Genomic DNA, 23016 nt, shown 5'->3' with positions numbered 1-23016 from the left:
CAGCTTCTACTCATTGCTCAGTGGGACTAATTCTCTTTCAATTAATTTAACACAAGAAAAAAAAAAACAAAACCCTTAAAAATCAAAATTGTAGGAAAGACTCTATCCTGTCATTCCTGGCCTCTCAAGTTCCTGTCTTTGGGATTGTATTCATTGCCAAGGTTTTCTCCCCCATATTTCTTTCCCATTTAATACACCCATAACTCGTAATAATAAAGTTATGGTCTTACCAGTAAATTGCATTGTAGCTCCTAAATATGAGTCCACAACTGATCCTAGTAATCCAGCCAGACCCCCAAATGCAATAATTGGCCACTGGGGAGCAGAAATGTCTAAATCATTAACGAAGACCAACTGTGTGAGGAAGTAGGTGATGCCTACAAAGGTACCGCCAAGTAGACTGGAGACAAGGCCCACCACTGTGACCCCTCCATTGGTCCCTGAAAAAAATATATATACAGAAAATAATCTGGTTAACAATCAGCAAACACACGAAATCAAGGAAAGCAAAAAATTTTGGAACCTCTCTTATCAAGACTAATTCAAAGAAAAGGTTCTCTTTCATACAATCCAAAGGCCATAGTCTACTTAAGGGCAGGTGATGACGACGACAAAAAGTGTAACAGCAGCAGCAGCAGTTGTTGATAATAGTAACACAGAACTGAGGTATATGTTAAAGCACTAACTACGTAACAGGTCCTCAAGAAATACTCTCTCATTCTCTTCCTTTTCCTCTCCTACTGATAGGTCTTTGCATTTCTAGATTGTTTATCTAGGACTTGCTAACATTTTCTGTAAACACTATTTCTTATCACCAATTTAACAGCCGACAGCAGTTTTCCAATTAGGGAGACTGACTAAAATTCTTAAAAGGCTCTTAAGTAAGAAACACAATAAATCAGATTTTTTTCCCGTGCATTTTGTTTTTTAAAGAAACTTAAAGACTCACCAACTGGAACTTTTTCCCAGGTTGTTATTAGCCTCGGAGGGCTTTTACTCAGAACCGGGCCCACTTCTGAAGCCCAGGTGTCTCCAGCAGAGCAGGCCAGTGCAGCCAAGAGAGACAGACACATCCAGGAAGCGGTGTACTGCTTGGAAAAATCTATCGGGATCTCCCCGGGGCCATTTTCTATCATGTACAGCAGGGCCAGCTCTGTGGGCACAGCCCCATTGCAGAACACCTGAACCCAATTCCTCTGCCCACCTACATGTGAACAAATGGATAAAGAACACAAGAAATGTTTTCTCCTCAAAGGAAAATCATGCAGTTACATTACATTACACGAACGTATTTTAAAGGTTAAAGAAAGAAAAATGACTAAAATTTTAAAAATAACTAAAAGTTGGATGGTACTTTTGCTTACATTCTATATTGTTTAGAATGATAGATTTTAATGCTTCTAAAATTCTGCTTTACTTATTATTGTGGTGAAGTGATGATAAGCTAAATTAGGCTACTACTTAGTTATTCTTATATAAAATTTATCTGTTTCAACAGTCTAAACATGTTCCAATTATAAGCTTATAACGTCTTAGGATGAAATAAAGATTACTATTTTAAGTGATGTCAAACATGATTCAGTTTACCTTCTTTGTATTCTGAATCTAGACGCTTCTTTATTTCTCCCTTCCATTTAGTGAGTTTTGAAGAAGAAAGGAAAAACATCAGCAAAGAGGTAAAAAAGCTGAAATTTGCAATGGTTAGGATAAATCCAACCACAAGCCCTGAAAGAAACACATATATACACAAAATTATACTTAGTCCATACATCAACCCTGTGAAAAAAAAGAACGGGGAGAAAGAAAAGAATGGGATTTTTTTTTCAGTTATTGTTCACATTATAACCTGAAATGTACATCTCCAATACATTTTCATTTTTTACCAACTCAGATATTACCACACAGTAAACTAAATGTTGATTTGATTTAATTGAATTATTTTTACGTTTTACCCTCATAGCCTGGATCTTCTTTTTCTACCTAAAGGCTAGCTTTTTATACTTTTCAAAATTTTCACATGCTCTTTTGTTGAGCCTTATAAACTATGTCAGAAAGTGGAGATGGTGTTTCTCAGCTGTGTTTTACTATGTAAATCTAAGAAAATAATCCTGGATTTTATGTGGAATTAAAAAATGGAGTATTTTCTGTGAATGTGATTTTTTTAAAATAATTTAACACAAGGTTTTTTTTTTTAAGATTTATTTTATTTATTTATTTATTTATTTGTTTATTTATTTATTTATGAGAGAGAGAGAGAGAGAGAGAGAGAGAGAGAGAGAGGCAGAGACTCAGGCAGAGGGAGAAGCAGGCTCCATGCAGGGAGCCTGACGTGGGACTCGATCCCGGATCTCCAGGATCAGGCCCTGAGCTACAGGTGGTGCCAAACTGCTGAGCCATCCGGCCTGCCCTGTGAATGTGATTTTAAGATTAAAAAAAAAAAATAAAAGATTTTTTTTGACTTTTCATTTGTTTCTTTTACTTGGGCAAAGAAGAAAGGGAACATCCTTCATTTTTCTATGAGTGACCAATTTCAAGGAAGGCTTATAATACCTACAGTTCCATCAGGAGAACAAGTAAGAGGGAAGCTTACATTTCATGAAACATAAAAGCAAAAAAAAAAAGGAAGAATGTAATCTTGATATTATATTACTATGTAAAGAGGCCACTGAAATCACCTGCAAAATCAGTCAAACATGCTTGAGACCTAATTTGGTGTAGGTTGCTAAACTAAGACGTTCTAGAGCCTCTCTGTCTAGGTAATTATAAAGGTTATTTCTTTGTTAGAGAGAGTGCATGCATGTGCATGAGTACACGTGCAAGTAGGGGAGCGGCAGGGGAAGAGAGAAGGATGGAAGCAGACTTCCCCCTGAGCATGGAGCCTAGTACAGGCCTTGAGGTCACAACCTGAGCCAAACTCAGGAGTGGGATGCTCAACCAGCTGAGCCACCTGGGCGCCTCTCTCTAGGTAATCCTATAGAGAAAATGCACATCACTGGAATTAGCTTCTTAAATTACTCAGGGGCACCTGCGTGGCTCAGGTCATGATCTCTGCGTTGTTAGCTGAGCCCAGGTGTCGGGCTCTGTGCTAGGCATGGAGCCTGCTTGGGATTCTCTCCCTCTCTCTCTGCCCACCCTCTCCACCCTCCACCCCCCTTCCCGTGCCACAATTACTCAGAAAATCCTTAAAAGCCTTTGTTGCAAAATTTGAAAATGTTCTCAGGAGGGATCCCTGGGTGGCTCAGTGGTTTGGCACCTGCCTTCGGTCCAGGCATGATCCTGGAGTCCCAGGATCGAGTCCCACATCGGGCTCCCAGCATGGAGCCTGCTTCTCCCTCTGCCTGTGTCTCTGCCTCTCTCTCTCTCTCTCTCTCTCTCTCTCTCTCTGCTTGTCTATCATGAATAAATAAATAAAATCTTAAAAAAAAAAAAGAAAATGTTCTTATGAGTAAAACTTGGTGCTTGAAGAAACAGAGTACCCGTGTTTCTATTACCACAATGGTTAGTTAATCCTATAAAAATGACTGAGACTGAGGATTCTGGGAATACAGAAGAGTAGGGAGTGCTAGGAAATGTCTTCCCACCTAGACAACACCTGGGCTGGTGCATCTGTCTGACACAGCTGTTTGGAAACTCTGCAGTCTACTGAAGGCTTATGACTTTAAGGGAATGCTTGGAAGGGAAACGGCAGTTAATTTTGGCCAATTTTAGGTCTTAACGGTGCACCAGCCACCCATCTACCCTCCCAGCACCACGGCAGGCAGGCAAGAGTTGCAGGAGCAGCCTGCACACAGCTTACGGGAGCCAGTTCAGGGCAAGAAGGACTTCGTTTCCAAATATCAGGATTTATACTCTGATCGATTGCTGCTTCTGATTATGGAGCTATAGACACAGAGGCTGGCAGCTATTGTTGCACTCCACCGCCGCCTCCCCCGCTGTTGCAAGCCCTTTCTTGTCTGACTGGAGTTCCAAAGGATTTAAAGGCTCAATGCCAACCCCCCCTCATTTTTCTGTGTTTTCTCCTTTGGAGAGCCAGACATTAAAGTCTAGGACATTCAAAAGAAATTGCATTTGTAGAGAAAATCAGAAAGTCCCAGTGCATACCCAGGGAAAGGTGTAGGCTCAGAAAAGACTGTGAAGGTCTTAGGTTTACTCCTTAGGGTGATCCTTGGCACAGAGACCAGTGCAATAATCAAAAACAAGATAAAACAAAAAGAGCAAACCCTGGGGACAGAGGAAATTCTGATTTCCAGAGTTACCACATTATTAGACTTACTCATTTATTTTAAGATTTTATTTATTCATGAGAGACGCAGAAAGGGAGAGAGACACAGGCAGAGGGAGAAGCAGTCTTCCAGTGGGAGCCCGATGTGGGACTCAATCTGAGGATCCTGGGATCATGACCTGAGCCATAGGCAGATGCTCAACCACTGAGCCATCAAGGTGCCTCTGACATTATTAGATTTAAATATCCAGTTTTCAACAAAAATATCACGAGGCATACAAAGAAACAGGAAAGTATGGCCAATTCAAAGGGGGAAAAAAATCAATGGAGACTGTCACTAGAAGAGCAAGATGGTGGGCCTACTAAGCAAAGACTTCAACCGTTTTTAAACATGGTCAAATAACTAAAGACATGAAGTCAAGAGAACAATGTGGAAATATTAATAAAGAGAAACCTAAAGAGAAGCCGAAAGGGAATACTGGAGTTGGAAATAATTCAGTAGATATTCAAAGGCACATATAAGCAAGCACAAGAAAGAATCAATGAACTTAAAGACAAACAATGGAACTCATCCAGGAGGAGGAGCAAGACGTCGGAAGAGTAGGGTCCCCAAATCACCTGTCCCCACCAAATTACCTAGATAACCTTCAAACCATCCTGAAAATCTACGAATTCGGCCTGAGATGTAAAGAGAGACCAGCTGGAATGCTACAGTGAGAAGAGTTCGCGCTTCTATCAAGGTAGGAAGACGGGGAAAAAGAAATAAAGAACAAAAGGCCTCCGAGGGGGAGGGGCCCCGCGAGGAGCCGGGCTGAGGCCGGGGCGAGTGTCCCCAGGACAGGAGAGCCCCGTCCCAGAGAAGCAGGAGCTGCACCAACCTTCCCGGGCGGAAAGGGGCTCGCAGGGAGTTGGAGCAGGACCCAGGAGGGCGGGGATGCCCTCGGGCTCCCTGGGACACTAACAGACACCTGCGCCCCGGGAGAGTGCGCCGAGCTCCCTAAGGGCTGCAGCGCGCACGGCGGGACCCGGAGCAGCTCGGAGGGGCTCGGGCGGGCGGCTCCAGCGGAGGGAGGCTGCGGGGCGGGAGCGCGAATCCAACAGCGCAGGCCCCGGAGCACAGGGCGCCGGGACACAGCCCAGGATCCGGCCTCCCCCGGGACAGGCAGAGGCCGGGAGGGCCCAGGACAGCAAGGACGCTCCTGCCCCGAGCTGAGCAGATCAGCGGCCCCGCCCCGGAGCCTCCAGGCCCTGAGGATGGGACAGAGAGCCCCGTAGTTCCTGCGGAGGCTGAATCCAGGCTTCCAGAGCTGCCATAGCAACTGCTGCTGTTCCTCCTGGGGCCCACGGGGTAAACAACCCCCGCTGAGCCCTGCAGCAGGCAGGGGCAGAGCAGCTCCCCCAAGTGCTAACACCTGAGAATCAGCACAACAGGCCCCTCCCCCAGAAGACCAGCTGGACGGACCAGTTCCAGGGGAAGTCAAGGGACTTAAAGTATACAGAATCAGAAGATACTCCCCCGTGTTTTTTGTTATTGTTTTCTTTTTTTTTCTTTTTGATTTCTGATTGCTTCCCCCACCCCCCTTTTTTTTCACCTTTCTTTCTTTTTCTTTCTCTTTTTCTTCTCTTTTTTTTTTCTTCTTTTTCTTTTTTCTCTTTCTCTTTTCTTTCCTTCTCTCTCTTTCTCTCCTTTTCCCAATACAACTTGTTTTTGGCCACTCTGCACTGAGCAAAATGACTAGAAGGAAAACCTCACCTCAAAAGAAAGAATCAGAAACAGCCCTCTCTCCCACAGAGTTACAAAATCTGGATTACAATTCAATGTCAGAAAGCCAATTCAGAAGCACTATTATACAGCTACTGGTGGCTCTAGAAAAAAGCATTAAGGACTCACGAGACTTCATGACTGCAGAATTTAGATCCAATCAGGCAGAAATTAAAAATCAATTGAATGAGATGCAATCCAAACTAGAAGTCCTAACGACGAGGGTTAACGAGGTGGAAGAACGAGTGAGTGACATAGAAGACAAGTTAATGGCAAAGAGGGAAACTGAGGAAAAAAGAGACAGACAATTAAAAGACCATGAAGACAGATTAAGGGAAATAAATGACAGCCTAAGGAAGAAAAACCTACGTTTAATTGGGGTTCCCGAGGGTGCCGAAAGGGACAGAGGGCCAGAATATGTATTTGAACAAATCCTAGCTGAAAACTTTCCCAATCTGGGAAGGGAAACAGGCATTCAGATCCAGGAAATAGAGAGATCCCCCCCTAAAATCAATAAAAACCGTTCAACACCTCGACATCTAATAGTGAAGCTTGCAAATTCCAAAGATAAAGAGAAGATCCTTAAAGCAGCAAGAGACAAGAAGTCCCTGACTTTCATGGGGAGGAATATTAGGGTAACAGCAGACCTCTCCACAGAGACGTGGCAGGCCAGAAAGGGCTGGCAGGATATATTCAGGGTCCTAAATGAGAAGAACATGCAACCAAGAATACTTTATCCAGCAAGGCTCTCATTCAAAATGGAAGGAGAGATAAAGAGCTTCCAAGACAGGCAGGAACTGAAAGAATATGTGACCTCCAAACCAGCTCTGCAAGAAATTTTAAGGGGGACTCTTAAAACTCCCCTTTAAGAAGAAGTTCAGTGGAACAATCCACAAAAACAAGGACTAAATAGATATCATGATGACACTAAACTCATATCTGTCAATAGTAACTCTGAACGTGAATGGGCTTAATGACCCCATCAAAAGGCGCAGGGTTTCAGACTGGATAAAAAAGCAGGACCCATCTATTTGCTGTCTACAAGAGACTCATTTTAGACAGAAGGACACCTACAACCTGAAAATAAAAGGTTGGAGAACCATTTACCATTCAAATGGTTCTCAAAAGAAAGCAGGGGTAGCCATCCTTATATCAGATAAACTAAAATTTACCCCGAAGACTAGTAGTGAGAGACGAAGAGGGACACTATATCATACTTAAAGGATCTATCCAGCAAGAGGACTTAACAATCCTCAATATATATGCCCCGAATGTGGGAGCTGCCAAATACTTAAACGAATTATTAACCAAAGTGAAGAAATACTTAGATAATAATACACTTATACTTGGTGACTTCAATCTAGCTCTTTCTACCCTCGACAGGTCTTCTAAGCACAACATCTCCAAAGAAACGAGAGCTATAAATGATACACTGGACCAGATAGATTTCACAGATATCTACAGAACTTTACATCCAAACTCAACTGAATACACATTCTTCTCAAGTGCACATGGAACCTTCTCCAGAATAGACCACATACTGGGTCACAAATCGGGTCTGAACCGATACCAAAAGATTGGGATCGTCCCCTGCATATTCTCAGACCATAACGCCTTGAAATTAGAACTCAATCACAAGAAGAAGTTTGGAAGGACCTCAAACACGTGGAGGTTAAGGACCATCCTGCTAAAAGATAAAAGGGTCAACCAGGAAATTAAGGAAGAATTAAAAAGATTCATGGAAACTAATGAGAATGAAGATACAACTGTTCAAAATCTTTGGGATGCAGCAAAAGCAGTCCTGATGGGGAAATACATCGCAATACAAGCATCCATTCAAAAACTGGAAAGAACTCAAATACAAAAGCTAACCTTACACATAAAGGAGCTAGAGAAGAAGCAGCAAATCGACCCGACGCCCAGCAGAAGAAGAGAGTTAATTAAAATTCGAGCAGAACTCAACGAAACTGAGACCAGAAGAACTGTGGAACAGATCAATAGAACCAGGAGTTGGTTCTTTGAAAGAATTAATAAGATAGATAAACCATTAGCCAACCTTATTAAAAAGAAGAGAGAGAAGACTCAAATTAATAAAATCATGAATGAGAAAGCAGAGATCACTACCAACACCAAGGAAATACAAACGATTTTAAAAACATATTATGAACAGCTCTACGCCAATAAATTAGGCAATCTAGAAGAAATGGACGCATTCCTGGAAAGCCACAAACTACCAAAACTGGAGCAGGAAGAAATAGAAAACCTGAACAGGCCAATAACCAGGGAGGAAATTGAAGAAGTCATCAAAAACCTCCCAAGACACAAGAGTCCAGGGCCAGATGGCTTCCCAGGGGAATTCTATCAAACGTTTAAAGAAGAAATCATACCTATTCTACTAAAGCTGTTTGGAAAGATAGAAAGAGATGGAGTACTTCCAAATTCATTCTATGAGGCCAGCATCACCTTAATTCCAAAACCAGACAAAGACCCCACCAAAAAGGAGAATTATAGACCAATATCCCTGATGAACATGGATGCAAAAATTCTCAACAAGATACTAGCCAATAGGATCCAACAACACATTAAGAAAATTATTCACCATGACCAAGTAGGATTTATCCCCGGGACACAAGGCTGGTTCAACACTCGTAAAACAATCAATGTGATTCATCATATCAGCAAGAGAAAAACCAAGAACCATATGATCCTCTCATTAGATGCAGAGAAAGCATTTGACAAAATACAGCATCCATTCCTGATCAAAACTCTTCAGAGTGTAGGGATAGAGGGAACTTTCCTCGACATCTTAAAAGCCATCTACGAAAAGCCCACAGCAAATATCATTCTCAATGGGGAAGCACTGGGAGCCTTTCCCCTAAGATCAGGAACAAGACAGGGATGTCCACTCTCACCACTGCTATTCAACATAGTATTGGAAGTCCTAGCCTCAGCAATCAGACAACAAAAAGACATTAAAGGCATTCAAATTGGCAAAGAAGAAGTCAAACTCTCCCTCTTCGCCGATGACATGATACTCTACATAGAAAACCCAAAAGCCTCCACCCCAAGATTGCTAGAACTCATACAGCAATTTGGTAGCGTGGCAGGATACAAAATCAATGCCCAGAAATCAATGGCATTCCTATACACTAACAATGAGACTGAAGAAAGAGAAATTAAGGAGTCAATCCCATTTACAATTGCACCCAAAAGCATAAGATACCTAGGAATAAACCTAACCAAAGAGGTAAAGGATCTATACCCTAAAAACTATAGAACACTTCTGAAAGAAATTGAGGAAGACACAAAGAGATGGAAAAATATTCCATGCTCATGGATTGGCAGAATTAATATTGTGAAAATGTCAATGTTACCCAGGGCAATTTACACGTTTAATGCAATCCCTATCAAAATACCATGGACTTTCTTCAGAGAGTTAGAACAAATTATTTTAAGATTTGTGTGGAATCAGAAAAGACCCCGAATAGCCAGGGGAATTTTAAAAAAGAAAACCATATCTGGGGGCATCACAATGCCAGATTTCAGGTTGTACTACAAAGCTGTGGTCATCAAGACAGTGTGGTACTGGCACAAAAACAGACACATAGATCAATGGAACAGAATAGAGAACCAGAAGTGGACCCTGAACTTTATGGTCAAATAATATTCGATAAAGGAGGAAAGACTATCCACTGGAAGAAAGACAGTCTCTTCAATAAATGGTGCTGGGAAAATTGGACATCCACATGCAGAAGAATGAAACTAGACCACTCTCTTGCACCATACACAAAGATAAACTCAAAATGGATGAAAGATCTAAATGTGAGACAAGATTCCATCAAAATCCTAGAGGAGAACACAGGCAACACCCTTTTTGAACTTGGCCACAGTAACTTCTTGCAAGATACATCCACGAAAGCAAAAGAAACAAAAGCAAAAATGAACTATTGGGACTTCATCAAGATAAGAAGCTTTTGCACAGCAAAGGATACAGTCAACAAAACTCAAAGACAACCTACAGAATGGGAGAAGATATTTGCAAATAACATATCAGATAAAGGGCTAGTTTCCAAAATCTATAAAGAACTTATTAAACTCAACAGCAAAGAAACAAACAATCCAATCATGAAATGGGCAAAAGACATGAAGAGAAATCTCACAGAGGAAGACATAGACATGGCCAACATGCACATGAGAAAATGCTCTGCATCACTTGCCATCAGCGAAATACAAATCAAAACCACAATGAGATACCACCTCACACCAGTGAGAATGGGGAAAATTAACAAGGCAGGAAACCACAAATGTTGGAGAGGATGAGGGAAAAGGAACCCTCTTACACTGTGGGTGGGAATGTGAACTGGTGCAGCCACTCTGGAAAACTGTGTGGAGGTTCCTCAAAGAATTAAAAATAGACCTGCCCTACGACCCAGCAATTGCACTGTTAGGGATTTACCCCAAAGATTCAGATGCAATGAAACGCCGGGACACCTGCACCCCGATGTTTCTAGCAGCCATGTCCACAATAGCCAAACTGTGGAAGGAGCCTCGGTGCCCATCGAAAGATGAATGGATAAAGAAGATGTGGTTTATGTATACAATGGAATATTACTCAGCCATTAGAAACGACAAATACCCACCATTTGCTTCAATGTGGATGGAACTGGAGGGTATTATGCTGAGTGAAGTAAGTCAATCGGAGAAGGACAAACAGTGTATGTTCTCATTCATTTGGGGAATATGAATAATAGTGAAAGGGAATATAAAGGAAGGGAGAAGAAATGTGTGTGAAATATCAGAAAGGGAGACAGAGCATAAAGACTTCTAACTCTGGGAAATGAACTAGGGGTGGTGGAGGGGGAGGAGGGCGGGGGGTGGGGGTGAATGGGTGACGGGCACTGAGGGGGACACTTGACGGGATGAGCACTGGGTGTTATTCTGTATGTTGGTAAACTGAACACCAATAAAAATTAATTTATTAAATAAATAAATAAAGTGTTGTGGTGCGAAAATGCACAGCCAGCCCAAAAAAAAAAAAAAAAAATGGAACTCATCCAGTCTGAAAATAGGAAGAAAAAAGAATAAAGTGAACAGAGCCTGAGGGACATAAAGGACACCATCAAGGAGAAAACATCCACGTGGGGATCCCAGAAGGAGAAAAGAGAGGGGAAAGGGGGCAGAGAAATTATTTGAAGAAATAACAGCTGAAACCTTCCCAAGTTTTTTTTTTTTTTTTGAAAACACCCCAAGTTTGGTGAAAGACATACATATAAACATGCAAGAAAGAAGCTTAGCAAACTCCAAGTAGAATGAATTTAAAGAAAGTCACAATGAGACACAGGACAATCAAACTGTTCCAAGACAAAGACAATCTCAAAAGCAGAAAGAGGTAATAAGCAACTCATCACATATGAGGGATCCTCAAAAAGATTATCAACAGATTTCTTATCAGAAAGTTTGGAGGCCAGAAGGCATGGGGGTGATATATTCAAAGCGTGAAAAGGAAAGAAAAAAAAACCTGTCAAACAAGAAGCTTATACTCAGCAAACTATTTTTCAAAAGTAAAGGAAAGGGGCACCTGTGTGGCTCAGTTGGTTAAGCATCCAACTCTTGGTGTTACGTCAGGTCATGGTCTCAGTGTCTTAGGTCAGGTCATGGTCTCAGTGTCCTGGGATCAAGCCCTGTGTCGGGCCCGATGCTCAGCATGTTGTCTGCTTGAGAGTCTCTCTCCTTCTCCCTCTGCCCCTCCCATTCATGCTGTCTCTCTCTCTCTCAAATAAATAAAATCTTAAAAAAAAAAAAAGTAAGAGAGAAATTAAGAGTTTGTTATGGATGTTATGCTGGCAGAAATTCACATTAGAACATTGTAACTTTAGGATGTTAAATTGTCATTGTAATCACAAAGAAAATAGTTATACACAAAAGGAAATGAAAAAAGAATTCAAAAATTTCACTACAAAAAATTGAACACAAAAGAAGACATTAATACAAAAAGTGAGGAACAAAAAAGTGTAAGACCTAGAGAAACAAGTAGCAGAATGACAAATTTAAGCTTCTGGTTAGTAATTACTTTAATCCTAAGGGATTGCAAGTCTCCCCTTCCCTTCATCCAAGACCGAAGGAATATAGTTATTCCTATGCTACAAAAATGCTATGTTTGTAAATTTTCCTTTTTTTCCCTCCAGTGTGTTCACAGTACTGATTTAAAATACAATTGGGTTCATATGCTTTAGTTTGCATTCAGTTTTGGATTTCCCCTTTTCCCATCCTTACTATTTTATTTCCTAAATACACAGAACATTAGTATGCTCTCAAAAGTCAAACTTACACAGCATACTCAGAGAGGGGTCACTTTCTCCCAGGTCCCTTTGCCCCCCCCCCCCCCGTCTATTCTGTTCTCCCTCTATTCTTTGTAGATAACAAACTCTATTGTTTCTTAGTTTATCATTCCTGTGTTTCTTTTTGTAAAGAATATATAACGCCATGTTTCTTATTTCTTTACATAAAAGGCCACATTCTGTATGTGTTCTTTCCAACTTATGAGCACATTTTTTAAAAAAGTTAAGCTGTACGCCCAATGTGGGGCTTGAGCTCATGACCCCAAGAGCAAGAGTCACATGTTCTACTGATTGGGCCAGCCAGACACCCGTATAAAGCACCCTTTAAATAATAATTTTAGGGATCCCTGGGTGGCGCAGCGGTTTAGCGCCTGCCTTTGGCCCAGGGCATGATCCTGGAGACCCGGGATCGAGTCCCACGTCGGGCTCCTAGTGCATGGAGCCTGCTTCTCCCTCTGCCTATGTCTCTGCCTCTCTCTCTCTCTCTCTCTCTGTGACTATCATAAATAAATAAAAATAAAAATAAAAAATTAAAAAAAATAATAATAATTTTATAGTCCTCCTTTTGGGGAGAGAACATGCTAACTCTGCTGTTGAGCACTCAGATCAGTGGCACTAAGAAATTTTCATTCTTTGGTAATTAGTCTCTCTTGATTGTGGCTGCTTCAAGTCTAAATTTGCAGTTTAGGGTATGGGAGGTCTGAAAAAAATTCATCTGGCCCTTAGGGCTGGGGACTGATTTCCCAGACTGTGATAACCACATTGAGCCACTGTTATCTTGTGTGGCTCTGTCCAGGCTGCCTGCTTGTATTTTTTTTTTTTTTTTGCTTGTATTTCTAAGTACAAATTCTTCTATCCCTAACTTTATTAAGTTAGTTTTTTACTTTTCTTAACAATTTCCATTCTCCAGGTGCCTGGCTGGCTCAGTCGGTAGAGCATGCAACTCTTAATCTTAGGATCATGAGTTCAAACCCCCTGTTGAAGGTGGAAACTGGTTAAATTTAAAACAAATACAACAAAGAACTCTTTGTGTCTCTGTAACTCTTAAGATAAACATTCAATTTTGTTCTATAAAGATTTTTGTTAAAACATTAAACAAAATTATTAATAGAAGGTTAAACAGGTTTTTTTTTTTTAAGATTTTATTTATTTATTCATGAGAGACACAGAGAGAGAGAGAAAGGTAGAGACACAGGCAAAGGGAGAAGCAGGCTCCATGCAGGGAGCCTGACGTGGGACTCGATCCCGGGTCTCCAGGATCACGCCCTGGGCCGAAGGCGGTGCTAAATCCCTGAGCCACCAGGGCTGCCCGAAGTTAAACAGGTATTAACCATTAAATAGTATTTTCTTAAATAATAGAAGAGGGGACCAGATTTCTATTTCTGCAGAAACTCTTTCTGTTGGTTAGTTCAACATTCAGGTACCACTACTACTGATACATTTACTGACTGATCTATCCAGAGACACTCAAAATACTGGGATTTTACTCAAGTTTAGCACATTTTATTTTATTATTTTTATTTTTATTTATTTTTATTTATTGATGATAGTCACAAACAGAGAGAGAGAGAGGCAGAGACACAGGCAGAGGGAGAAGCAGGCTCCATGCAGGGAGCCTGACACAGGACTAGATCCCAGGTCTACAGGATCACGCCCTGGGCCAAAGGCAGGCACTAAACCGCTGAGCCACCCAGGGATCCCCAGTTTAGCACATTTTAATTGAAAGTGCAAGCAATAGGGTAATGCTGTATGAAATACTAATATACTGCTTCAGCTCTGGAGTTCAATCTTGGTTCCTTAATTTACCTCAGTTTGACTAAACGTTACCTAATCGTAAACCTCAATTTCTTGGTTCACTTGGGGGGCTCGGTGGGTTAAGTATCCGCCTTCTGCTCAGGTGGCAAACATGGGATCCTGGAACTGAGCCCCGCGTTGGGCTGGTGCTCAAGGAGGGCCTGCTTCTCCCTCTCCCTCTTCCTCTGCCCCTACCTCCACTCACGCTCGCTCTCTTGCTCTTCCTTTCTCTCTCAAATAAACAAATAAAGGGATCCCTGGGTGGCGCAGCGGTTTGGCGCCTGCCTTTGGCCCAGGGCGCGATCCTGGAGACCTGGGATCTAGTCCTGTGTCAGGCTCCCTGCATGGAGCCTGCTTCTCCCTCTGCCTGTGTCTCTGCCTCTCTCTCTCTCTGTATGACTATCGTAAATAAATTAAAAAAAAAAATTTTTTTTAAATAAACAAAATATTCAAAAAGAAAAAAGCCTCAATTTCTTATTGGTGAAATTAGATTAACAACAATTCCTACCTCGCTGGTTTGCTGTGAAAAGCAAAATGAGATAATTTTTACAGTACATTATATTAGCCAGATCTAGGAAGCCTTTCATAAATGTTTACTAATATCACTGATAATAATAGCAGCTCTGATAGTAAAACCTCAGCAACACTATTTTTGTAATTCTATACTATTATTGTAACAATATTAATGATAAATATGATTTGTTACCCAATGATCACTTCTTTTCAATTGGTTTTAAAGTATTACAAGAGTAGCACGTGACTACTGGAGGGGAAAGCCACAAACATGAAGTATACATAGTAAAAATCAAAATGTGTCTGTGCACCCCCACCCTCTCATCCCTTCTCTACAGATAGTCACTGTCAACAATTTGTTCCACTGTCTTTAAACAAACACAGGGTAGGATGGCCCTAAAACACCCTACACTGAAATGCTGCAAATCATCCTTTTTACTTTTTACATCTTTTTACTTCAGCTGCCTTAAAATACCACGTGAAGTGATCAGTGTTCCTGTTGACGAAAGGTTCAGAATGAGGAAGTAAACTGAAGGCAATGTACTGTGAAAGAATGATTTCTTTCATGTAGGCTAAAAATATCTTGGTTATTTTTTTGCAACTTCTTGCTATCTCTCAACTCTTAAATTAGTAACTGCTATCTCGAGTTCCTATCTATTCCATCTCCCCCAAACCACCTCTGGAGTCTAATGGTCACTGGTAAGAGCTGATATGCACAACAGGGTGCTCTCAAAGCACTTCAAGATTCAAGAATTATGGCTGTCTCCTGAGTTTTAAACAGGTAAATTCTGCACTTAACAGAGCCATATGCGGAAGTAAAACACAGTCTACAAATGTCTCTAATAGCAGGTGTAGAGTTATACCATAAATTTCAACTAAGGTGACCTAGGCATAATAACCCTGAGAATCAGAAAAGGGAAAGGCAGGACTAGAATTTTAAAATTTAATAAGTTCAAATCAAATCAAGTGTTATCACAGGTAATCTACCTACAGCAAGGCTGTGGGAATCAACACAAGGGTCATTAACCCAAAATACAGAACATGACGGCCAAAGAACCAGAAGTTGGCATAACTTGTTGAATCCTGTACAAGAGATGGGACCCTTTGACCTCAGTACTGGCAGTATGTGACACAGGAAACTGAAGGACTCCATAAACATCTGCTTCTGCTCCTTCTCCTTCTATTCTTGCTAGAACCTAAACTCCCACCTTATACGTGCCTCATAATGCAAACAGTGTATGCCTCTTTGTAAGGGACAGGAGTCAAGGATTTCTCTGGACTAGATAACTTCTAAGGAAGGACGAGGTGAGAATGACCCGAGGAAGCCATCACATGTATATTCTAGACCACCTGACATCTGACATCTGTGCCAAGACTCCCGACTCCAAGGAATAACACCTAGGCCCTCACCTTCGTTCTAACACACGATGGACCACAGTCCTCAGTAAAAACCTCTGGCCCCGAACAAAGATGTGACTCTCTTTTCTTGAGTCTCCCAGACACTGTACCAGCACTCTTTCTACATCTTCAATAAATTCTGCTTTCACCTCCTGCTGGCTCACCTTTGATTTCTATCCTGCAGCCAGGGACTCTGCTGGCTAGTCCGGTGGGACTCCTCCAGGTCCTAGACCTGGCCTGCCAGCAACATATTGACTGTTTCCCAGACTCAGTACTCACCAAAAAAATTTTATAGTTATAAGCTGACTTCTAATATGGCCTGACTTCAACAGGGCATGCAATGGACTAGTTCTATATATATTTTTAAAAGATATACTTCATTATTATCATTATTATTAAAGTACACCCCCTAAGCCCAATGTGGGGCTTGAACTCACGACCCTGAGATCAAGAATCACACACTCTACTGACAGCCAGCCAGGCACCATGACTAGTCTCTATTTTATCAGATGGACAAAGTGGCATTCTGACGCCTAAACCAGTGCCTGTGACAATGCGCAACATAAACTGGTTTTCTTAGGTCTTCGTCAACTGGGTTCCTGACAAAACAAGGCTTCTATTTCAGAAAGACTGAACACCAGATCTAACTATGGTGACCCAAAAGAGGTAAGGCCACTCTCGTGAGAATGAGGCACAACCACTGGGCTTTCTAGATAATTCTCTGTTTGCGTGCATTTTCACTACACTTACAGAATTTATTTATGGGGATTAAATGCCTCAAACCCATCTCTTTTATCATGTCTGTCCCCTAACTAAACCTGTAAGCTCTCTGATGGTGGGATTTTTATCCATTTTGTTTACTACGAAATCCTAAGTGCCCAGGACAGTGTGTGGCATACAGGAGACCCTAACTATACATTTGCTGAATGGATGGATGGATGGATGAATGAATGAATGAAAGAAAAAAATGGTAAGCCACTAAAAGTCTTCCTAAGTGGAATTATATTTAAATTTGTCAAGTCAAAAATCTGAGGGCAGATAATGAGTTCAAAGAACACAATGAAAGACTGTATGATACCTCCTTGGAGCAAATCATCTACACAGTGCTTTACGGTTTATAATCACTTTCCCATATATCCCCCCCATGTGATTCTCCTTATTCTAGAAATAATCTCTCAGAGACACCAGAGACTTTCACTTCAGCGCCCATCTGAGCACTGCCTCAAGCCCTGCCCCTTCTATCAACACTGAGGTACGTGTTTCTGTGTCACGGGGGGCTCCTTGAACACCCGTATCCTGAGGAAGTTTGGAAACTCTCTCCAACCCCAAGCACCTGAAGGCACGACACAGCAAACCATGGTGAGATGCCCAGGACTGTGAACAGAAGTCGTGGGAGGTGAACAATAACAGTGACATTCATAAAATGCTTCCGGGTGCCAGGTACTGTGCTAAACTTTTCACATGGAAACTCTTCACAGTAGGTCAATGCTGTAGATAAAATCATTCCTTCTCATTGTACGGATGGAAAAGTACAATGCTGAGAGCTTACGTGATTTGTAGTCCTACTACAGAAAGTACTCCCAAGGACTGTGTATAATATGAGTTAGCATCACAGTTTTTAGTCCTTAAGGGGGGAAAAAACGCTCTCAATAAAAGATACCAATATTCATGGAATGAAATGATCAATATACATATATTTCCTGAGCAGTTATTCAAAGCATGGGACACAGAAGCGGAAGATGCACTCCCTGTCTTCAAAGAGTTTATAACATGGTGAAAGCAGAATAAGTCACTAATGGCGAATGTTTATATAAAGCCTTACAGTGTAAAAAGATGTCCCATACATTATCCTGTTGGACCCTCACCAATAAGCCCTAAGAACTATTTCATAAGGGGTGAAGGGAACTCAGGATCCAAGGAGTCAGGAATGTTGTAGAGTTCACAGAGACAGCAAGTGGCAGTCCCAGGATTCAAAATACATACCTTCTCATTCTACATCAAGCTAGCCAGGAGAGACAGAGAGGGCTGGAAGGCAGCAAAGGAAATGGTGGCAGGAAAGAGACTCAAGTGGCAGAGTCCTGGGGTGTCCTGGGGTAGCTCAGGGGTTACGCAGGCCTGCGGCTGCCTCTGACTCAGGTCAGGATCTGGGAGTTCCTGGGCCCAGCCCCGGAGTGGTGGGGGAGCAGCTCAGCAGGGCGTCTGCTTTTCACTTTTCCCTCTCCCACTCCCCTTCCCCCTGCCTGTGCTCTCTCATTTGCTTGCTCAGCGTCTCAAATAACTAGAAAAGTAGAGATCAGAAAAGGAAGAGAAGCAGGGCAATATACAACACAGAAACCACAGGAAGACAGAATTTCAAGAAGGACTGGACCCTTCTTTCTACGGGTCAAGAACAATAAAAACCAAGGCAAGACTACCCGAGAAAGGACATTAAAAAATAAAACAAACATCTATTATTTATTTATTTATTTGAAAGAGAGAGAGCCAGCCTACAAGCAGGGGGGAGGGGTGGAGAGGGAGGGAGATGCAGATTCCCTGCTGGCAGGGAGCCCGAGGGCCAGGGGCTCCAGTCCAGGACTCAGAGACCTCAACCTGAGCCAAAGGCAGACGCATAACCAACTAAGCCACCCAGGTGCCCGGTGAAAGGCTATTTTTTTTATAAAGCATAACTCTGTATAATTATATTCAAATAGAGATGGTTCAAATTATTTGCTTTAAATGAGCGAATACTTTCAAAGTGCTAACAGCAGTGCCTGGTACACAGTATGCACAGCATGAACATTTGCTAAGTAGATAAATCATAACCATTCCTAGTATCCATTATATGGTAAGATAAGATGTAAGAATGTCAATATGTCGGTTAACTGCAATTCTCAACTATGCAGAAGGAAAAAAAGACCTTGAAAGATGTTTCTCAATTATGAAGAGAATTAGCATGTTTCTGAAGAACTGTACATAATAGTAACAAGCACCCAATAAATGTTGGCTATGTCTGTGCTCTGAGCTAAGAAGTTTTGTAAGATCTTATTTATTTATTTGAGAGAGAGAGAGAGGGAGAGCACCAAGTGTGGGGCGGGGGAGCAGAGGGACAGAGACAAGCAGACTCTGCGGGAAGCCCAATTCAGGGCTCAATCCCAGGACTCTGAGAATATGACCTGAGCTGAAATGAAGAGTCAGCATCCAATCCACTGAGCCACCCAGGTGCCCCTGAGCTAATAACTGTATACTGATCGCCTGATTTTATTCTTACTGCAACCTGTAAGAGGTAGGTCAAGGCTTTGAAGGGCCTGAAGTTTATAAATTAAAAAAAAAATTAAAAAATTTAAAAAAGAATACAAAATTATGTCCACCTTTGTAAAGTTTACAAAACCACAGGACCATGAGAGCACACTGCTAGGGCTCTTCCCAAGGCCTTGGAGGGTACCAACTGCAAGTAAAGATGCCATGGTTTCCCTCAGGTCATGATCTCAGGGTCCTGGGATCCAGCCCTGCGTTAAGGTCCTCACTTAGCGGGGAGTCAGCTTGGGATTCTCGCCTTCCCTCCGCCCCCCTGGCATGAGCTCTCCCCCAAACCAATGCACTCTCTGCTCTCCAAAATAAAGAAGTAAATCTTTTTTTTTTTAAAGATTTTATGTATTTATTCATGAGAGACACACATAGAGAAAGGCAGAGACACAGGCAGAGGGAGAAGCAGGCTCCACGCAGGGAGCCCAATGTGGGACTCCAGGATCAGGCCCTGGACTGAAGGCGGCGCTAAACCGCTGAGCCAACTGTGCTGCCCTAAAGAAGTAAATCTTAAAAAAAAACCACCTTAACTGTGTCCCGCTTAAGCCCCCTATTACCTGGTCCTTGCCTACATCTTTATTTTTTTCTCTATTTCCTTCCTTCCTTCCTTCCTTCCTTCCTTCCTTCCTTCCTTCCTTCCTCCCTCCCTCCCTTTCTCTCTCTCTCTCTATTCTTCTTCATTCATTCATTCATTCATTCATTCATTCATTTATTTATTTAACTATCTTCCAGTCAAAATGAGCCTTATTCTCACACCTGAACAGGCCAGGGTGTAGGTCAGGGTCGTTGCACACGTTATTCTGTTAGCCTGGAACACGCTTCTCTCAGACCTTCTCATTGCTGGCTTCTTCAGGTCTTGGGTTAAAACTACCTCCTTAGAGAAAAGGGTTATGCTTGACCCTATCTACAAAAGAACACCTGTATCCCCCAATACACACACTTTATTATCTTAATTTTTCTCATGAACTATTATCATTATATAACAAGTTTTATGTATTTTGTTATCTAGCTGTTCTAAAGAATAAAAGTTCCGTAAGAACTTGAAGCCTTGTCCTTATTCACAGCCACAACCCCAGTCTCTAGAAGAGCTCAATAAATATGTCCTGGGCAGCCCAGGTGGCTCAGCAGTTTAGTGCCACCTTCAGCCCAAGGCCTGATCCTGGAGACCCGGGATAGAGTCCCAAGTCAGGCTCCCTACATGGAGCCTGCTTCTCCTTCTGCCTGTGTCTCTGCCTCTCTCTCTCATGAATAAAATATTTTAATAAATAAATATGTCCTAAAATAACAAAAACTTGGCCTATTTCTAACTCACTTCTGAAAAATAAATCTAGGATATTTAGCTTGGACCACTTTGCTGGAGGCTTCTAATAGCAATTTCCAAGAATGACTCTTTCCAACAGCTTCTCTACTGTACACCTAACAGGAGTGCGCCCATGTTTCTGCTGCAGATAATATAACTAAAAGAACAGAATAATCAAGGAACTCAAAAAAAATGTATCCTATTAATCTACTTGTATCAATAACAAGGTTAAATCTGTACACTGCAGTGAGTATCAGTATCTGAAATTTTGACACAACAGGAATGCTGAGCAGTAAATAACTTTATTTTCGTCTAACATACATAACCGGTTTATGATCTTATATATTCAGAATTTAGAAAACATGAGTGTAAATTATAGAAGCAAACACTTATTATAGAAACATTCAAAAGAGAAACATACCTCCTAAGGCCCCACTGTGGTCTAGACTTTTTTTTTTAAAGCCATTGGAGACGATCAAAACAGGAACGACGACAGAGAACAGCCAACGCCAAGGAGAAATAGGCTGTAAATTGCCTAAAAAATTAGAACAGATTGTGTGAGGCCCACACAGGTGAGTTTTGGCTGTAAGCCTTGATAACTGCGTTCCCGATTAAGACACTGTGGTAAGCAGGGAAGCTGAGACAAAGTCACCAAAGCAAAAGGACTATGTTGAGACTTGCATGTTTACCAAAGAGACAGTCCTTCTGGGGAATGACCACGTAGGTTCCATCCAAGTTTCAGTATTTCCTACGTATCTGTAGCTCCCCATGGTTTGGGAAGAGGCATGTATTAAATCGCAAGAATTGTACAGAGCAAAGTACTTTCTTACTAGGATCCAGTGATCATTCTTTCTGTCTTTCAGAGAGATTTTATTTTTTTGAAGTATCACTCTTACAGGCTACGCACCTGCACTCAACAAATTAGGAACTGAGCTTTCCAAAGGTTGCATCCACCCCACAGAGGTTTTCTTCTGTTTGGCTAAGCATGATGTTTTCAAACCATCGGGAGTCAATATTTAAAGGTTAGGAGATTTCACATAAAAATCCAGAACCTTGACTTCTGCTTTATTTATTTTTAAATTTTATTTATTTTATTTTTTAAAGATTTTATTTATTCATGAGGGACATGAATAAGAGAGAGAGAGAGAGAGAGAGAGCTGCAGAGACACAGGCAGAGGGAGAAGCAGGCTCCATGCATCGGGAGCCTGACGTGGGACCCGATCCTGGGTCTCCAGGATCATGCCCTGGGCTGAAGGCAGGTGCTAAGCCGCTGAGCGACCCAGGGATCCCCCCCCCCTTTTTTTAAGATTTTATTTATTTATTCATGAGACACACAGAGAGAGAGGCAGAGACACAGGCAGAGGGAGAAGCAGGCTCCCTGCAGGGAGCCCGACGTGGGACGTATCCTAGACCTGGGGTCACGCGCTAGGCCGAAGGCAGGTGCTCCACCGTGAGCCCATCATGAGCCACCCAGGTGTCCCTAAAAATGTCCTTTGAAACAGGTTTAACTAGTATTACCAGAAGCAGCATTTATGAAAGGCTCTTTTGTTTGATTTTACTTATTAGAGGGAGCACAAGCTGGGGGTGCGGCGGGGTGCGGGGGGGGGGAAGCCGACCGATCCGGGGCCCGGGGTCAGGCCCTGGGGTGGGGGGAGGCGGCGCTGCACCGCCGAGCCCCGCAGGGCCGCATCCCGCGACCCGGGGTCACGCCCCGGCCCCCAGCCCCGCCGCAGCCCGGGGCGCCCGGGGCCCCGCTGCTCACCGTAGTAGGTGCTGGCGGTCAGAGACACGACCCAGAAGGCCAGGGAGATGCAGAGCGCGAGGCTCAGCAGCGCGACGTGGGCGATCATCCTCAGGCACCGCGTGCGCGCGCGGCCGGCGGCGTCCGACATGGGCTCGGGCCCCGGGGCCGACTCACCGGGCGGGGTCGCCGGCCCGGGGCTCGCGGGGGCGCCAAGGCCAGGCCCGCATCGCCCGCGGGGGGAGACGGCTGCGGGGAGGGGCTCGGCCGTCACATGAGCCTGCGCCCCGCGGCCCCGGGGTTGGCGCGCCGCCTCGGAGGCCGGAGGGCTTCCACGGGGCCCAGCGGCCGAGCACCGACACCCCGCGGCCGCCCCGCCCCGCCCCGCCCCGCCCCGCCCCGCCCGCGCCGCTCCAGCGCATGCGCCGGGGACGCCCAGGACGCCGCGCCGCTCACGTGAGCGCTGGAGGGCGGGGCGGGGCGGGGGCACGCGTGGGCACGCGGAGGAGGTGCCGGGGGAGCCCCGCCGCAGGGGGCGTCGGGGGCGCCCCGGGTCGGGGTAGGCGTCGGGGGCGTCGGGGGAGCCCCGGGTCGCGGCGGGCGTCGGGGGAGTCGGGGGCGCCCCGGGTCGGGGCGGGCGTCGGGGGTGTCGGGGGAGCCCTGGGT

At 43.4% G+C, this 23016-nt stretch overlaps 1 protein-coding gene across 1 annotated transcript in view; it reads right to left on the bottom strand.

Annotated features, from left to right (window-relative positions):
• The window catches only part of TMEM19 (transmembrane protein 19), a 28245-nt gene extending 5519 nt beyond the window's left edge, over positions 1 to 22726 (bottom strand). Inside the window, exons 1-5 of the mRNA XM_055328601.1 lie at positions 22372 to 22726; positions 21031 to 21144; positions 1588 to 1725; positions 950 to 1204; positions 231 to 440 (exon numbers count right to left, since the gene is read on the bottom strand). Of these exons, the coding sequence (XP_055184576.1) occupies positions 231 to 440; positions 950 to 1204; positions 1588 to 1725; positions 21031 to 21144; positions 22372 to 22501 (847 nt within the window). The 5' untranslated portion in view covers positions 22502 to 22726. The remainder of the gene's footprint in view (positions 1 to 230; positions 441 to 949; positions 1205 to 1587; positions 1726 to 21030; positions 21145 to 22371) is intronic.
• Positions 22727 to 23016: the final 290 nt, after the last annotated feature.

The sequence above is a fragment of the Nyctereutes procyonoides genome, unplaced genomic scaffold (assembly GCF_905146905.1).
Source record: "Nyctereutes procyonoides isolate TBG_1078 unplaced genomic scaffold, NYPRO_anot_genome, whole genome shotgun sequence".
Lineage (NCBI taxonomy): Eukaryota > Metazoa > Chordata > Mammalia > Carnivora > Canidae > Nyctereutes > Nyctereutes procyonoides.
The sequence above is the reverse complement of the archived record's forward strand: the minus strand, read 5'-3'. Positions and strand labels throughout refer to the sequence as shown.